This window comes from Euleptes europaea, chromosome 18, assembly GCF_029931775.1.
Source record: "Euleptes europaea isolate rEulEur1 chromosome 18, rEulEur1.hap1, whole genome shotgun sequence".
NCBI lineage: Eukaryota > Metazoa > Chordata > Lepidosauria > Squamata > Sphaerodactylidae > Euleptes > Euleptes europaea.
The window spans coordinates 41,472,047-41,490,144 of NC_079329.1; the positions used below are offsets into that span (position 1 = coordinate 41,472,047).

At 51.0% G+C, this 18,098-nt stretch overlaps 1 protein-coding gene across 1 annotated transcript in view; it reads left to right on the top strand.

The window, feature by feature from the left end:
• The window catches only part of ACE (angiotensin I converting enzyme), a 93,322-nt gene that overhangs the window by 71,670 nt on the left and 3,554 nt on the right, over positions 1-18,098 (top strand). The window contains exons 17-22 of the mRNA XM_056863639.1: positions 5,919-6,110; positions 6,546-6,643; positions 10,995-11,167; positions 12,446-12,669; positions 13,890-14,034; positions 16,878-16,976. Coding sequence (XP_056719617.1) covers positions 5,919-6,110; positions 6,546-6,643; positions 10,995-11,167; positions 12,446-12,669; positions 13,890-14,034; positions 16,878-16,976 — 931 coding nt within the window. The remainder of the gene's footprint in view (positions 1-5,918; positions 6,111-6,545; positions 6,644-10,994; positions 11,168-12,445; positions 12,670-13,889; positions 14,035-16,877; positions 16,977-18,098) is intronic.

Below are 18,098 nucleotides of genomic sequence, written 5' to 3' on the forward strand. Positions count from 1 at the left end.
GCAAAGGGTAACAATTCAACCCAATCATCCTGATGATAGTTAACATAACAGCATAAGTAGCATTCCAGTACAGCATTCACCCGTTTGGCCATTGGTTTGGGGGTGGAAAGCACTTGAGAGACCTTGTTCCACCCCCACTAATTTTAGGAAAGCTTTCCAGAATGTAGCCACATAGCTACTTCCGCGGTCGCTGACCACCTTGCGCGGAAGGGAATGTAAACGGAAGACATGTGACACAAAGAGGCGGGCCAGTTTTGGGGCAGATGGGATACCTGCGCAAGGGACCAGATGCACCTGTTAAGAGAACAGGTCCGCGATTACCCAAAGTACAGTTTTCCCCTCGCTGAGGGGGAGGTCAGTCATAAAATCCATAGCAATAACTTCCCACGGTCTAGTGGGGGTCTCTAACGGCTGCAACAATCCAGGAGGCTTCCCTTGGGCCCTTTTTACCATAGCGCAGACTGGGCAACTGCGAATGAAAGAATCCACATCAGTCCGCATGCCCACCCACCAAAACTGCCTCCGTAACAAGTGCAATGTTTTTAGAAACCCAGTGTCCCGCGGTTTTGGTTCCATGGACCAGTTGTAGGACTTCTTTTCGGAGCTCTTTAGGCACGTACAGCTTAGAGTCTTTGTACCATAAGCCTCTACGTTCAGTTAGAGCTGAGGGAAAGGTTTGCTTAGAGAGTTCGGCTTGGAACGCGGAACGATGTGAGGTTAAAAAAGAGTGTGAGATCTGGCGGTATGGGCTCCCTGGTGGAAGGAGGGGATGTCCCTGGGGGGGGTTGGACGGCTGGATTGTTCGAGTGACTGGGCGCCGACGGAGCTGGCGAAGGAGGCGAGGGGGGTGGTGCGGTCGGGCTGACCGGTGTGGTTGGGCTTGAAGTGTTCCCCCCCCCTTGTGGGGGTTGCGGCGGGAGCCGGGTTTGCACTCGGGTTTGGACTGCTAGAGTGGGCAGGAGTGAACAGGGACTCCGTGGGGCGTTCAACCTTGGTTGGATATTGGGGAAGTCTGGATAGAGCATCAGCCAGGACATTTTGCTTCCCCGGCACATGTTTCAATACGAAACGGAACTGAGCAAAGAAGTCCGCCCAGCGAACTTGTTTCGTGGACAGTTTCCGGGACCCCGTGAGTGCTTCCAGGTTTTTGTGATTGCTCCACACTTCAAAAGGGACTTTAGACCCCTCCAAAAATTGTCTCCACACCGTAAGGGCATGGTGGACGGCAGCCGTTTCCTTTTCCCAGATTGGCCAGTTGAGCTGAGATTGCGTGAACTTTTTAGAGAAGTAAGCGCATGGATGCAGAAAACCGTCCCTCCCCTGCTGTAAAAGTGCCCCCCCATTGCCACATCTGAGGCATCAACCTGAACTATAAACATTTGATCGGGATCGGGATGCTTCAACACTGGTTCAGAGGTAAACAGTCGTTTGAGAGTATCAAAGGCGGTTTGGCACTTGGGGGTCCAGTCGATTTTGGCTGAGAGCAATGTGGCGGTGGTGCCCTTCCCCTTAGTCTTAAGGAGATCTGTGATGGGGAGTGCGATTTGAGCGAAGTTGGGAACGAACCCCCTGTAGAAGTTAGCGAACCCAAGAAATTGCTGAACCTGCTTGCGGGTGGAGGGTGGTTCCCACTCGGTTACCAATTGCACCTTGTCAGGATCCATGGTAAGTCTGTGATGTGAAATTATATAGCCCAGGAAGGTTAATTGTTTTTGGTGAAATTCACATTTAGACACCTTAGCATAGAGCTGATTGTCTCTGAGGCGTTGCAATACTTCTCTCACCAAGGCAACGTGTTCGTCCATAGTTTTGGAGTAAATAAGAATATCATCCAAATACACTACCATGCCCCTATACAACAAGTCATGTAGGATCTCATTAATCAATTGCATGAAGACCCCCAGGGCCCCTTTTAATCCAAAAGACATCACTAAGAATTCATAAATGCCAAAGCAACCGGAAAATGCAGTGAGAGGCACGTCGCTCTCTCGAATCCTGATTCTGTAGTAAGCTTCCACCAAGTCAAGTTTTGTAAAAATGCGCCCTTCCTTTAATTGTCCCAAGAGATCCGAGATCAGAGGGATGGGATAGGCATTGGATTGGGTGACTGCATTGAGTTTCCGAAAGTCGATGCATAAGCGCAAGTCACCCGTCTTTTTGCGCACAAAGAAGGCAGGGGCCGAAGAAGGGGCGGTAGACGGTCGAATGAAACCCCTTGCTAAATTCTTGTCCAAGAATTCACGTAACACGGTACGTTCGGTAGTGCTCATGGGGTAAATCTTACTTTTGGGCAGTTTTTCATTTCCCACCATTTCAATAGCACAGTCTGTCTGGTGGTGGTGGGGCAATACATCACATTCCTGTACATCAAAAACGTCCAAAAAGTCTCGATATTCAACAGGTAGAGGAAAGGACGAAGGGGGGTCTGAGACTAAAGCCAAGGCCGACGGAGGTGCAACAGCTACCTCGAGACGGTGTTGATCGCAATTAGGATCGGAGAATTTTATAGTTCCAACCCCCCAGTCAATACAAGGGCTGTGCCCTTTGAGCCAGTTGATTCCCAATACCACGTCGTATCTGATAGGGGCTATGGTAAAGTCAATTTGTTCCCAGTGATGGCCGACACCCATTGCCAACCCGCTAGTGCGATGATCCACTGGGCCCCCTTTAAAATCACTGCCATCCATCTGGGCGAACTGGATGGGAGCAGGTAGGGGCACTGACTTGGCTTTGAGCGCCTTGAAAGTGGTTACATTGATCAGGGAGCGGGCACACCCAGAGTCTGTAAGTGCTTTAACTGGTAACTGGGGGGGCCCTTTATGGCGTTGTAACACTACGTCCATATATACAGTCTCTTTGACCTCACTCACCTTTACCAGAGCGTTGGGTTTTGTAGGAATAGCTGCGAGGGTCCGCGGTGTCGCTCCACTCACCGCAGACCCTGCCCGTTTTTTGACAGATCCAGAGGAGATTCGAGATTCAAAGCCGGGGGGTCCCAGCCTATGTCCTCATCCGAAGACAGTGAGTTGTCCCCCAGTGGGGCACTTATAATCCGGAACCCCGATGGGTTCGTTGGTGCAGGGTCAAGGGGCACTTCTCCGACGTGGAGAGCTGATGGCGTGGTCCGTACAGGAGCAGAGCTACGGTTGGCCGTGGTGCCTCTGCGCTGAAGTCGCCCCCGATTCCGGGGCAGTCCATCTTGCCACGAAGGGACCAACCAGTCCAGTTGAAGCGGGCAGGTGGAAGCAAAGTGGCCCATGGTTCCGCAAACGAGACAGGCTCCTCTTTGGAACCGGGATTCGCGGTCCTGCGCGAGCCGCGTTGGTCTCCGTGGGGTGGGGGCTGCAACTTTAGAAGGAGATTTTTGATGACTACTCCCCTCTCTGGTCCGGCGTAGGACCAGAGATATAAATTGACGGCGGCTTTCCACTTCCTCTGCCAGTAAAATCCAATCTTCCAGGGTGTCGGGGTCCCGTTGCATGTACGCCCAGTTCAAAATGTCAGGGTGTAGAGCTTCTCGGAAGTAATGTATTCGGGTGGCTTCAGGCCAGTCCACGATTTTACTGGCAAGTCATTGGAACTCATCTGCAAATTCCCGAACGGGAGTAGAGCCTTGCCGGAATTGCAGGAGTTTGGCTTTGGCCCTTTCTCCCAAGAAGGGATCCTCGAACCGCCTCCGCAGGGCAAACATGAAATTGTTGAGAGAGCAAATGGATCGGGCCCGAGTGTCAAACTGGAGGACCATCCAATCGGCCGCTTTCCCTGTCAGCAGAGAGGCAATGAATCGAACACGACTGTCTTCGGTGGGGAAGAACTGTCCTTGTTCCCTCATGTAACTGTCTACATGATGTAGGAAACAGGGTAGAGTTTCGATCGAGCCATCGTAGGTGGTTTTCAACTGAAGTTGTTTCCATTGCACAGGCGGTTGCCCTGGAGGCAGCAAGAAAGGCGCTCCAGGAGCTGGCAACACAGGTGCCCCGGGAGCCGGTAAACCGGGAGCGCCCGGGGCCGGCACCACCAGCTGAGCTGGTTGGCCTGGTTGGGCTGGTGCTGGTTGGCCCGGCAGAACTGGCGCTGGTTGACCCGGCAGGGCTGGGGCTGGCTGGCTGGCCTGGCAGGGCTGGTGCGGGTTGGGCCGGCAAGGCTGGCGCGGGTTGAGCCGGGGTAGCTAGAGCTTGTTGCAAACGGTTGTTTCCACGAAACAATCTTTCCATTTGATCCTGTAGAAGGGCCACACGGTCATTTAAGTCCCGATTTTGGTCCCTCAAGAGGCGCAATTCATCCCCAGCTCCCCCCGTGCGTCGGGACTGACTGACCCGAAGATCAGAAGCCCAGTGAGATCCGTCACCGTACAGGTCTTCCTCGTCAGAGTAGTCCGATCCTGGCAGGTGTTCCGCAAGGTGCCGTGCGCGTTGTGTGGTGCGAGATGGGGCAAAGGCCGGGGAAAATGTGGACCCAAACGAGAATCCAATTCCTACAGTGTCTTTAGGACCTACATCCACGGCCGCTCACGCACGTTCGGCGGCCAATCGTTGCTCCTTCTCCCATTCGGCCCGAGCCTTGGCCGCCGCCGCGTCCACTGCTCACAACTGTTCCTCAGCCTTCTTTTGGTCGGCGAGTGCCTGGGCAGTTTTGAGCTTCAAGGCGACGTTCGTGGTGACGATCGGGAGGGCTTCTCGCTCTAGAAGAGCAAGGAGTGGGGCAGAGTCCCCACCAAGCAGAGGTTGCACTTGCACGGCTAGTGCGGCTGCACCATCCCTGAACGTCGGGGTCAACAGTTGTGTCAGATCGGCCACCGTGGTTGTGGTCGGGGGCAGTTCCACGAATAATAACGCTGTTTGGACAGCGACCTGTCGTGCCTCCGCTTGACACCTGGCAGGATCAGGTACTAGCGACAGCGGGGATCCCCCCGCCGGTGTTCCCGCCATGACCCGAGGCGAGTCAGGGCAGATAGGGGCTGCTGTCGAGGTCTGTTGAGTCTCTTGCAAAGTCAATCTCGCCAACAAGCGAGTTAAGGTTGCTAAGTCCTCCTGTGCAGCACGCACTTCGTCCAATAGTCCGTCCAGGACCAAAAGTTAGTGATAGGCGTCCCGATCCAAGTCCTCGGACGTCCAAGGCTTCGCGTCGGCAAAGGAGCGCCACTGAACCCGAATAAGTTCCACTAGGCAGTTGATTTCTGCATCAGTTCGTACAGCTTCGAGGAGCACATCGCGCAGCAGAGTTGGGTCGTCAGGGCAGGCCAACGTTCCCAACAACAGGGCCCAGTGGTCCAAGTCCTCCAGGATTCCACACAGGACACTCGAAGCTGAGATGCAGGTGAACCCTCCAGGGCTCCAGCCACAGGCAATTCACTCGGAGAGCACGTCCCCTGCTCCAATCCGAGGCCCCGGCGAACCCTCCAGGGCTCCAGCCAGGCAGGGAAAAACAGAGAAGGGATTCGTGCCAAAATGTGAGCACTTGTCCCGTGGTAGTCCCACAAGCAGCATCCAGAGACAAAGAGTCCAAAAGAGAGCTGATTTAATGGAAAACACACAGGTATTGCAGAGCTTACAGGTACATTAGCACGAATGGCAATTGGGAGCACGGGGTAGGCCTATAAGGGAAAGTATTAGTCACAACAGGTCAAGGCGGCCCCCCTTCCACTGAGGAGTCGTTCCCATGGGAGATAGCACTGGAACAGGAATGCAGCAGCTAGCAGTTTGGCCTTGAGAGGCACCTGGTAGAATCGAAACTAGAACGGTCAGAGTCTGACAGGCTGCTTAGAGCTTTGGAAAGCAGGCCTGACACCAATCTCCAAAGCAGCTGTTTTCTCCAGGGGAACATTTCTGCAGTCTGGAGGACAGTTGTAATCCCAGGAGATCTCTAGGCCCCACCCGGAGGTTAGCTACCAAAGGCTTTTGATGTTTCCACTCATACAGGGCATGCAGATAATGGTGCTTTCTGGAGATCCCTGTATGAATCACCCACATTTGAAGATGACCTGGAGGTGATCTGGAAGCAACTTCAGCCGTTATACCTCAATTTGCACGCCTACGTGCGCAGGGCGCTCTACGAGAGCTACGGCGCTGAGCACATCAACCTCAAAGGCCCGATTCCAGCTCATTTGCTAGGTATGCCCCAGACCCTTCTGCGCCGGGCCAGCCGGAGCCCCTTGAGCCTGTTTCTGATCCTTGTGTTTGACCATGTCTGAGGGGAACAGGGAGTAAAAGCCAGAATGCCTCCAGAGTCTCTGTCCCTCAGAGGCAGCCAACTTCAGTAAAAGGCAGGCGTGGGCCCCTTCGCTCCCCCCCCCCAGCTGCTGCACAAGCTCTGTTGGCGACTCTTTGGGGCAGGAGCAAAGAGGCCCCAATTGCAGCTGGGTAGCAGGAGCAGATCCCATAATAATATGAGACCTCACCCCCGACTTCAATAGGGCTGAGAGCATGGCTGCCTGGGGGGGACTTTTGCTCTGTAGACCCCACCTTGACGTGAAGCAACCATTTCTCTTCCCAGAAAGGGAGTGTTGGGGTCTGTGATTCAGCTTGCCTTTCTCTGTTTTCTCCTAGGCAACATGTGGGCCCAATCGTGGGCAAATATTTTTGGGCTTGTCATGCCCTTTCCTGATGCTATCAAAGTGGATGCGACACCAGCGATGAAAAGTCAGGTGGGCACACCTGGGCTTTAGACAGTTATTATTTGTACTCCTTTTCTCATGGGAAATAACAGAGACACAGGAGGAGGGAAAGAGGAAATAGGGTGGGGAGGGGGACAGAGGGAAAAGTGAGGTGCCCCCCCACAAGCCCTTGAGGGTTCCCCCCCCCCATGCAAGTGGGCCTGGCCTGGCGGCCGGCACCACACAACTGGGCCAGAGTTTTCCTAGGTAGAGGCTGCTGTCGCGGGGTGGGAGGAAGCAAAAAGCTTAAGACAGAGGAGCAGACGGAGTGTCAGATAGGGCTTCTGACAGCTCCGTTCCCAAACAAGATGGTTTCCCCGCGAACAAAATGGAGTTCTCTGTGCACTCCTCCCCCCCCCTGTTTTGTACACGAGCCAGGGATTTACAATTGTATTGGGACCCACCCGTGTAAATCTCCGATCTGATATCGGGTGCCGCGCACAAAGCCTAGAGCTCAGCCATCTCCTCCACAGATTGCTCCAGGCGAAACATACCCAGCTCCTTCAACCTTTCCTCATAGGACTTGGTCTCCAGACCCCTCACCATCTTTGTTGCCCTCCTCTGGACACGATCCAGCTTGTCTGTGGGCATCAGCATACTCTTGAGGTGGGGCAACTGCCAGGGCCCAGGCTTCTGGCAGGGCCCTCTGTTGCCAATGCCCCCCCAGCCCACACGCTTCCCTGGCCACCTGCCCCTGCTTCCTTCCCCTGCCTACTCACTTGTGGTCACTCTCCCCTCCTCCCATGGCTTCCAGCAGCCTGTTCCGCCTACTACCATTGGGGAAAGGGCTGCCGGCAGCAGTGAGTGTGGGCAGTGGGAGGGCTTGTGAGCAGGGGAGGGAAGGTCAGGACCCAGGTAGGTGGGGGGCATGCAGGTAGCAGGTTGGTGGGAAGGGAGGCATGAGTTGGAGAACTGATGGTAGGCAGAGGAGGGAAGGGGTCCCCAAGGAACTCTGGGCCACCCCAAAATCTGGAACCAGCCCTTGGTGCCTTGATGACCAACAGTGTTTCCTGGCAGCCACTTCCTTCTTCCCCAGAGCAAAGAATCCATCTTGCCATTTCTGTACCCGGCTGGAGCAGGAGGTGCTTCAGAGGTGCCCAGGAGGTCTTATCTATGTGTTTGCAGGCAACACCCAATAGGAAACAGGGAACTCCATTATAAGGTGATGCTTGGCTTGGAGCTTCCAAATATTTTTGCAATTGGCACCAGCTCCTGTAGCAGCCATTCTGTGGTTGCCTGCACCCCACTCCTTGGCTACCATTTCATGGTATCTCCTCATAAGTGTTCTGAAGATTCCAGAAGTGCTCACAGTTGGTCTGATCTACATTGTCCCATTCTGAAGCCTTGGTGTGGGCCATAATCCAGTCAAACTGTATTATGCAAATGGGCAAAGGGAAAATTGCTTCTGATTGTCCACATGGGAATGGCATAGACATGAAAGGGGATGGTAAAATGAAGCAGGATAGACACTTAAGGATGCCCAGACAGGTCGAAAGAGAGAGACAGTGTGGAGGTGTTTCTATGCTAATGCTAGAAGCCTCCAAGCAAAAATGGGGTGGTGGTTTAAAGTGCATGGTTTTAAGGGAAAATACAGATATAGTGAGCATTACAGAAACCTGGTGGAGGGGAGAGAACCAGTGGGATGCAGTCATCCCTGGTTACAAACGCTATAGAAATGACAGAGAAGGGTGTATTGGAGGGGGTGTTGCTACTTATATCAAGGAAAGCATAGTATCTAATAAACTAGAAACAATAAAAAGGGCAGACTCGTCTGCAGAATCCTTGTGGGTGACGATTCTAGTCCCCAAAGGTAATTTAGTATTGGGGCATTCTATCGGCCCCCTGACCAAAAGGCTCAGAGTGATCTAAAGGTGGAGAATGAAATCAGGGAAGCCTCCAAAGGTGATGAATTAGTAATAATGGGGGGTTTTAACTACCCTCATATTGACTGGATAAATGCATGCTGCAGTCAAGCCAAAGAGATAAAATTTCTAGACATCCTCAATGACTGTGCCCTCAAACTGTTGGTCATGGATCCAACCAGAGGGGAGGCGATCCTGGAAATATTCTGTGGAGCTGCCAGCAACTTAGTGCAGGATGTAGATGTAGTTGAGCCATTTGGAAATACTGACCACAATGGTATAAGATTTAATTTATATGTATGTGGGAAAGTGCCTGGGAAATCTCACACAATTACTTTTTACTTTAAAAGAGTAAACTTCTCTAAAATGAGAAACCTGGTAAAGAGGAAGTTGAAAAGATCTTCAAGAACTCAAATGGGAAATTGCTGAACTCCTAACAAAGATATGTAACATGTCCCTTAAATCAGCCTCTGTACCAGAGGACTGGAGAATGGCCAATGTAACACCCATTTATAAAAAGGGTTCCAGGGGGGTCCCAGAAATTACAGGTCAGTTAGCTTAACTTCTGTTCCAGGTAAATCAATGGAAAACATTATTAAAGATAGAATTGTCAAGCATATAGAAGGGCAAGTCCTGCTGAGCAAAACCCAACATGGCTTCTGTCCTGTCTCACTAACCCTTTAGAGTTTTTTGAAAGTGTCGATAGGCATGTGGAAAGGAATGAGCCTGTGGACATTGTGTATTTGGATTTCCAAAAGGCTTGATAAAGTCCCCCACCAAAGACTGCTAAGCAAATTTATAGTCTTGGGATAAGAGGACAAGTCCTCTTATGGAATTAGAGCTGGCTGAAAAATAGGAAGCAGAGAGTAGGAATCAATGGTCAGTTCTCACAATGGAGGGATGTGAGATCCTCAGGGATCTGTGTTGGGACTGGTGTTTTTCAACCTGTTCATCAATGACCTGGAGTTGGGGGTGAACCACAAGACGGCCAAGTTTGCAGATGACACCAAATTATTTAGGGTGGTTAAAACAAAATCGGACTGTGAAGAGCTCCAAAGGGATCTCTACAAACTGGAAGAATGGGCATTAAAATGGCAAATGAGATTCAATGTGAGCAAGTGTAAAGTGATGCATATTTGGGCAAAAAATCCCAACTTCACATATACACTAATGGGATCTGTGCTGGCAGCGACAGACCAAGAAAGGGATCTTGGGGTGGTAGTGGATCGCTCAATGAAGAGGTCAACCCAATGTGCGGCTGCTGTGAAAAAGGCAAATACCATGCTGGCCATAATTAGACAAGGAATAGAGAATAGAACTGCTGCTATCATAGTGCCTTTGTACAAATCTTTGGTGAGACCTCACCTAGAATACTGTGTATGGTTCTGGTCACCACACCTAAAAAAGGATATTGCAGAACTTGAGAAGGTGCAGAAAAGAGCAACCAAAATGATTAGGGGACTAGAGCAACTGCCCTATCAGGAGCAGTTAAAACGCTTAGGGCTGTTTAGCTTGGAAAGAAGGCGGTTAAGGGGAGACATGATAGAGGTCTATAAAATTATGCATAGTATGGAGAGAGTGGACAGGGAAAAGTTTTTCTCCCTCTCTCATAATACTAGAACGCGTTGTCATCTGTTGAAGCTGGAGGGTGAGAGATGCAAAACAGATAAAAGGAAGTATTTCTTCACGCAACACATAGTTAAATTGTGGAACTGCCTGCCCCAGGATGTGGTGATGGCTGCCAACTTGGAAGGCTTTAAGAAGAGAGGGATATTCATGACTAATAGTAAAAATGGATACTACTAGTCAGGATGCATACCTATTCGCTCCAGGATCAGAGGAGCATGCCTATTATTTTGGGTGCTGTGGAACACAGGCAGGATGGTGCTGCTGCACTCGTCTTGCTTGTGGGCTTCCTAGAGACACCTGGCTGGCCACTGTATGAACAGACTGCTGGACTTGATGGACCTTGGTCTGATCCAGCATGGCCTTTCTTATGTTCTTATTAAATACTAAACGCAATAGTGAATTAAAGTCATCCCAAATCTGCTTCACTATAAGCATGAACAGGCAGCTCAAGTACGAGGGTCTCATAGTACTTTGATGAAATTGCAGGGAAAGGGGCTTCCACAAGTGGGGCAGTTGGCGCACCCCACTTCCTCTCTCTGTGACTTTGACACACCTATTTGATGTGCCAATGGCAGAACCAAGACAACGTTGTTTGCTGGTTTTCAATAAGGCTACAGAACCTGGGAAGGAAGAGTAGAGCTGAAGCCAGAAACCCGAAGCCCTGTCAGCTGGACACCCTCGTAGCACCGCTGCCCTGGCTCTTGCCCTCTTGAACTTGAGACTGTAGGGGAGGCAGGCACTGCTGAGCTGGCACGGATGGCAGCGGCCCCCTGCCTTGCCTTGTCCTCCTGCCAATCCCTCTGCAGCCTTTGCCGCGTGCCTCCTTCAGACTCTCCTTGCCTTCTCCTCAGGGCTGGACCTCGAAGAAGATGTTTCAACAGTCGGACAGCTTCTTCCAATCCCTGGGCCTCATCCCTATGCCTCTGGAGTTCTGGAACCGGTCCATGCTGGAGAAGCCAGTGGACGGCCGGGAAGTGGTGTGCCACGCCTCCGCCTGGGACTTCTACAACCGCAAGGACTTCAGGTGCTTCCACCATTACTGGGGAGGGAGGGGGGTCCAATGGAGGGCAGCTTTGGTGGCCCCTCCCTCACCTGGTATCTGTGACCTTGGTTTTTGTCTGGAAGGGTTCACGCCTTAGGATCCCTGTATGGGTGGAAGGAGGCGCCTGTTATTGGCTGCCCTGCGTAAGCGTCCTGATCCTGGCCTGCGGGCCGCGCTAACATGCAACTCACTCCTAGAGGACGAAGCCTTTGCTGCTGCTGTTCCCGCTCCCTCTGCAGTCTTTCCTCTTACTCCATGCCCTTCTCACACTTGGCTTCTGCCCTTCCCCCACATCCCCAAGCCAAAACCTCATGCAGCTGAAAGATCGTGTGATTAATCTGAATAGTTGGGACTAATTGTTTAGGCTTCCTCCAAGCCAAATTTGGGGGCCACATCTACCTATGACTTTCTGCTTCATATTCTCTTTTCTTTGTTTGATCTGTTTCTCTCCCCTTCCTTGCCTACTTTCCCTCTCACCTTCATTGTTCCTGTAAATCAAAAACCAATAGCCACAAATTGTGTGTGTGTGTAAAGTGCCGTCAAGTCGCAGCCGACTTATGGCGACCCCTTGTTGGGGTTTTCATGGCAACAGACTAACAGAGGTGGTTTGCCAGTGCCTTCCTCTGCACAGCAACCCTGGTATTCCTTGGTGGTCTCCCATCCAAATACTAACCAGAGCTGACCCTGCTTAGCTTCTGAGATCTGACGCGATCAGGCTAGCCTGGGCCATCCAGGTCAGGGCAGCCACAAATTAGCCGTTAACAAATCAAAATCAGGAGACAGGCTCAAGGCACACCTTTTTGGGTAAGAGCCTTCCTGAAAGAGCTGTAAGAACAAAGAATCTTTCTGGGTTGACAAGAAGCACCAGATGCATATAGTGGGATCTTATAAGATGCACTGAGCCATGTCTAGGAGCTGCCATAACCAGAGGCTGCCTGCCAGGTGGGATGAGCGCCTGCCTCATTGGTGGATTGCTGTCTTCTAGCTCAGGAAGATGTTGGACTCCACCTTAGTGACCCAGGTGTTTGTGTGCAATCTTCCTCACCATTTCTGACTAGCTGTCTTGCAAAAGTCACTGGGAACTGTTGCTCTGTAAAACTCTGCTGCTTCTGTGCCATGCCTGCTGTCTGCCAATTGCTTTTTCCAAACTGGTTGGTGCAGACTGGGTTGTGGACTTGGAGAAGACGAGCGTTCATGAGTGAAGGCGGATTGTTCCTTTCCCATCTCATATGTGTGCTCCTCCCTTCTCTCTCGCTTCAGGATTAAACAGTGCACTGTTGTGAATATGGATGATTTGATCACTGTTCACCATGAAATGGGCCACGTGCAGTACTTCCTGCAATACAAAGGACAGCACATCTCCTTCCGCGATGGGGCTAATCCCGGGTTCCATGAAGCCATCGGAGACGTCATGGCCTTGTCGGTGTCCACCCCAAAGCATCTGTACAGCATCGGTCTGCTGGATCTGGTGGAAGACAGCCAGGGTGAGCAGGATGAGGCCACCCAGAGTGCCTCATGAGATTCAGAGAGTTGCATGCCTCAGGGGCCTCTTATAGTCAAGGGTTCTTAGTTCTTTAGACCTAAAGCATTGCAAGTAATGTAATTTTTAAAAGCTGAACGTTCAGTCAGCTGGGAAGTCCCTTGGTAGCTCCTGCTGCCCTCCCCTCTAGCCTACATCACATCGCAAACGTGATGCTCCTGGTTGGATCCCACGCCTTCTTTCTGCTTGTGCTCCTCTACCAGTATTGCAGAAGTTGTCTTCTGCACCAGAGCATGTTCTGCTCTCTGTTGACATTTTTTTTCCTCCTTTTGCGTTGCTGGAAGCGCCCAAGGAAGCTGACACTGCAGTGGAGGGCATCCTCCACCATGGAGAGAAGGTGTGGGAACCCCAGATTCAAATCCCCCATTCTGCCATGGAAGCTTGCTGGGTGAACCAGTCACACATGCCTAGCCTAGCCTACCTCACAGAGTTGTCATGAGGATAAAATGGGGGCAGGGAGAACCATGTAAGCCCCTTTGGTTCCCCACTGGAGAGAAAGGTGGGATGTAAGTGAAGTAAATAAAATAATATTCTACATAAATACATGTGAATGGAAGAAGTCTGGACAGTTTTCAGAACTTCAGAATCTGAGCAGTGGGAGTGGAGTGTCCAGAGATCACAAATCACAAAAATCACACAAGGTTGGAAGAGACCACAAGGGCCGTCCAGTCCAACCCCCTGCCCTGCAGGATCCCACAATCAAAGCGCTCCCGACAGATGGCCATCCAACCTCTGCTTAAAGATCTCCAAAGACGGGAACTCCACCCCCCACCCCAAGGCAGCTCATTCCACCGCCAAACCGCCCTCACCGTCAGAAAGTTCTTCCTAATGTTTAGGTGGAAACGCTTTTCTCTTAGTTTAAATCCACCACTCCGTGTCCTAGTCTCTGAAGCAACTGAGAACAAGCTAGTTCCCTCATTAACATGGCATCCCTTCAAATATTTAAACATGGCTATCATGTCACCCCTTAACCTTCTCTTCTCCAGACTAAACAAACCCAGCTCCTTAAGTCTCTCCTCATAGGGCATAGATTCCAGACCTTTGACCATTCTGGTCGCCCCCCTGTGGACACGCTAAACCACTGGAATGAACAGGTTTGCCGGGGAAAGGGGCAGAGGACCCTTCTTGTCCTGTTAACACTTGGCTCCTCTTCTTCCTGGCCAGAGAGTGACATTAACTACTTGATGAGCGTTGCACTGGATAAGATTGCCTTTCTGCCCTTTGGCTACCTAATGGATCAGTGGAGGTGGAAAGTGTTTGATGGGCGCATTAAGGCTGATGAGTACAACCAACAGTGGTGGAACCTCAGGTGAGTAGCTGGTGGAAGGACCAGCTAGCATTTCAGCTGCCTTCCGTCACGGCCATGAGGTGTGGCCTCGCGTGTTAGTGTGGGCAGGCTTGGTCACTGCCAACTTCCTTCAGACAGTTTCAAGGGTGAAGCCCGGAGAGCTGGACTGCAGGTGGCTGCTTAAAAAGGCATTCTCCTTCTGGACATCGTCTCGGAGATCAGACTTCTGTTTCAGGAATCATAGAAGAGGGAGGGAAGAAGGGAGGGAGGACTCTAAGTGTGATTCTCTTCTTGGAGGCAAGGAAAGTCCAACCAGGTGTTATGGGAGGAGGTGGCCAAAGTAACCAGTATTTATTTATTTGTTTGTTTTTAAAATTTATACCTCACCCTCATTCCCAGTCAGACCAGGCTCAGGGTGGCTAACAACATCTAAAATCACATAAAACCATAAACACTTCAACATTAAAACAATAATCATAACAACTATAAAGTCAAGACTTTATAGTCACAGAAGTCCCATAGTCACAGAAGTCGCCACGGCAGAACCAGTCGAGCAGATTTAACCCCCACAGATAACAGAAGTTGGGGGTGGGGGGAGATGGGGAGGCCAGCAATGATATAAAACTTGCAGCTGCCCTCAGTTGTAGGCCTTGTGGAATAGCTCCATTTTGCAGGGCCTGTGGAGCTCTTTAAGGTCCCCCAGGGCCCCCCTGATGTCACTAGGAAGGCTATTCCACCAGGCAGGGGCCAAGGCTGAAAAAGCCCTGGCCCTTGATGAGGACAGCCGCACACTCTTCGGGCTGGGGACCACCAGTAGATTGTTATTTGTGGAGCGTAAAGCATGGTGTATGGGTAAGATCTGGAGAACCGGGTTTGATTCCCCACTCTTCCACATGAACGGCGGATGCTAATCTGGTGAACTGGGTTCGTTTTCCCCACTCCTACACATGAAGCCAGCTGGGTGACCTTGGGCTAGTCACAGCTCTCTTACAGCTCTCTCAGCCCCACCTACCTCACAGGGTGTCTGTTGTGGGGAAGGAAGGTGATTGGAAGTCAGTTTGATTCTTCCTTAAGTGGTAGAGATAGTTGGCATATAAAAACCAGCTCTTCTTCTCTCTGGGGGTCATACCAGGAGAGGCACTCTCGCAGGTACCATGATCTCAGACCATGTAAGACTTTAAAGGTCAAAGCCAGCACCTTGAATCTGATCCGATACTCCAGCTGGAGCCAGTGCAGTTGTTTCAGCACTGGTGTTATATGTTCTTGCCATGAGGACCCCAAAAGGAGCCTCGCCACAGCATTCTCCACCAGCTGGAGTTTCCAGATCAATCTCGAGGGCAGCCCTACGTTGAGTGAGTTATAGTAATCCAGCCTGTAGGTGACCGTCACATGGATCACTGTGGTTGGTCAGGGCGGGAGACGTAAGGCACCAGCTTCCTCACCCGGCAGAGATGGAAAAAAGCTGCCTTGGCCATGGCTGTGACCTGAGCCTCCATTGATAAGAAGGCAACAAGGATCACACCCAGACTCTTGATCAGAGGTGCAGGTATTAGTTGTACACCATCAAGAGCTGGGAGCCAGCAGCCCACCTCAGAGCCGCCCCGGCCGAGCCAGAGGACCTCCGTCTTCGATGAATTCAATTTCAGCTGGCTTTTTCTCAACCATCCAGTCACAGCATCCCGGCACCTAGCCAGTGTGTCCGGGGCAGAGTCTGGATGGCCGTCATCAACAGATAAAGTGGGGTGTCATCAGTGTACTGATGGCAGCCCAGCCCAATACTCCTGACAAGCTGGGCAAGAGGGTGCAGATAGATGTTAAACCACTTAGGGGAGAGGATCGCACCCTGCGGCACTCCACACACCGAAAGGTGCCACTGCGATAGCTCCTCACCTAGCACCACTCTCTGTCCCTGACCCTGGAAGAAAGAGCACAGCCATTGAAGGGCTATGCCTCAAATCCCAGGGTTGGCGAGGCAGTGGTCTAAGAGATCATGATTGACCATGTCAAAGACATAGATCTCAAAGTACCAGCAGCCCCCAGTCATCTCAATCCAGCTGTTGAAGGAGGTTGTCCGTGAGGACGATCAGAGCTGTCTGCATCCCATGGCCAGGGAGGAAGCCTGACTGGAATGGGTCCAATGCCGATATATCATCTAGAAATCTCTGAAGCTGCTCAGCGACCGCTCTCTCAACTACCTTGCCCAGGTATGAGAGGATCAAAACTGGGCGGTAGTTGGCAAGATCCTTAAGGTCTAACAAAGGCTCCTTCAAGGGCGGTCAAACCACAGCATCCTTTAAACTCCCCAGGAAGGTCCCAAAGCTTAGGGACAGATAAATAATCTCTCCCAGGGGGGCCTGCACCACATCCCGACTGGCCTTCACCAGCCAGGATGGGCATGGATCAAGAAGGCACGTGGTAGGCCTCACAGCTAACAGGATCCTGTCAACATTGTTGACAGAATGACTGAAATGGCCCAAAACTGGACCAGAAGATGGGCAAGGGGCCTCTAGCTCCCTTTCTGTATCAAGGTTGGCAGGGAGGTCGCGGCGGAGTAACAAGGCCTTACCCCCCCAAAAAGCCCACAAATATCTCACAGCTCTGGGCCGAGTTTGTAGTTAAATTTGGTTGTCCATCCAAGGACATAAGAGATCTACTTATTCTAAATAATTGTGCCGCGAGCTAGTGGATGCAATGGAGGCCACGTAATGTTCAGCAGGTCTGAGCAGAAGCCTTGCCAGACCCCTGGGCCCGTGCCCCCTCCCAGGCAGGACATGAGTGCTCACAGCTCTCTTGCTATGAGAGTGAATTTTGAACACCTCACACCAGCTTTCCAGCTTAGCTAATGATCTTTTCTTTCAATGTAGATTGAAGTACCAAGGTTTATGTCCACCCGTGCCCAGATCAGAAGAGGATTTTGATCCAGGAGCAAAATTTCATGTTCCTGCCAATGTCCCTTATGTCAGGTAAGAAGAGGATTGGGCACCATGCCTGTGGGGAGCGTAGTGTCCTCTCAGCATGCCACTCACTTCTGTGGCCTGTATGCCTTCCAGGTATAATCAACCATTAACTGGTTGATGAGGTTAAAGTAGTAGGCACCCTGGGTAGTAGGGTACAGGTAATAGTGCAAGCACCGGGTCATTCCTGACCCATGGGGTGACATCACATCCCAACGTTTACTAGGCAGACTTTGTTTACGGGATGGTTTGCCAGTGCCTTCCCCAATCGTCTACACTTTACCCCCAGCAAGCTGGGTATTCCGGGTAGTGGTGACCATGTAATCTTGGAATTTACGATCTTGGGGAAAGGAAAAACTGTACATAGACAGGTAGGTTGGACTTCAGGATGCAAATTTTAACAAACTTAAACTTATGCTGGGTAGAATCCCATGGTCAGAAATACTTAAGGAGAAGGGAGTTCAAGAATGGTGGGAGCTTCTTAGAAATTAAATAATAAAGGCGCAATCGCAAACCATTCCTATGAGAAGGAAACATGGGAGGAGCCTAAAGAGGCCAGGGTGGCTCCATAAACAGCTTTTTAAAGAGTTGAGAAATAAAGAAGACTCATTTAGGAAGTGGAGGGAGGGCCTTATAACCAAAGAGGAATATAAACAAATAACTAGTGCTTGTAGGGAGAGTGTTAGGAAAGCTAAAGCTCAGTATGAGCTTAGGCTAGCGAGAGATGTTAAACATAACAAAAAAGAGTTCTTTTCCTATGTACAGAATAAGAATATGAACAAAGGCATGATAAGCCCACTGCGGGGGCCGGAAAGTGAAATTGTAACAGGAGATGAAGAGAGAGCAGAACTGCTCAATTCCTACTTTTTCTCAGTCTTTTCTTGCGAGGGAAATGGTGCTCAACGTGGCATAAACAGAACACATGATGAGGGAAGGGAGTTGCAGCTAGGATTGGCATTGGGGTAGTGCACAAACACCTAGTTTCTTTAAATGAAATGAAGTCCTCAGGGCCAGATGAATTACATCCAAGGGTACTTAAAGAACTTGCAGATGTAATTTCTGAGCCTCTTACCATTATTTTGAGAATTCTTGGAGAACATGTGAGGTACCAAAAGACTGGAGGTGAGCAAA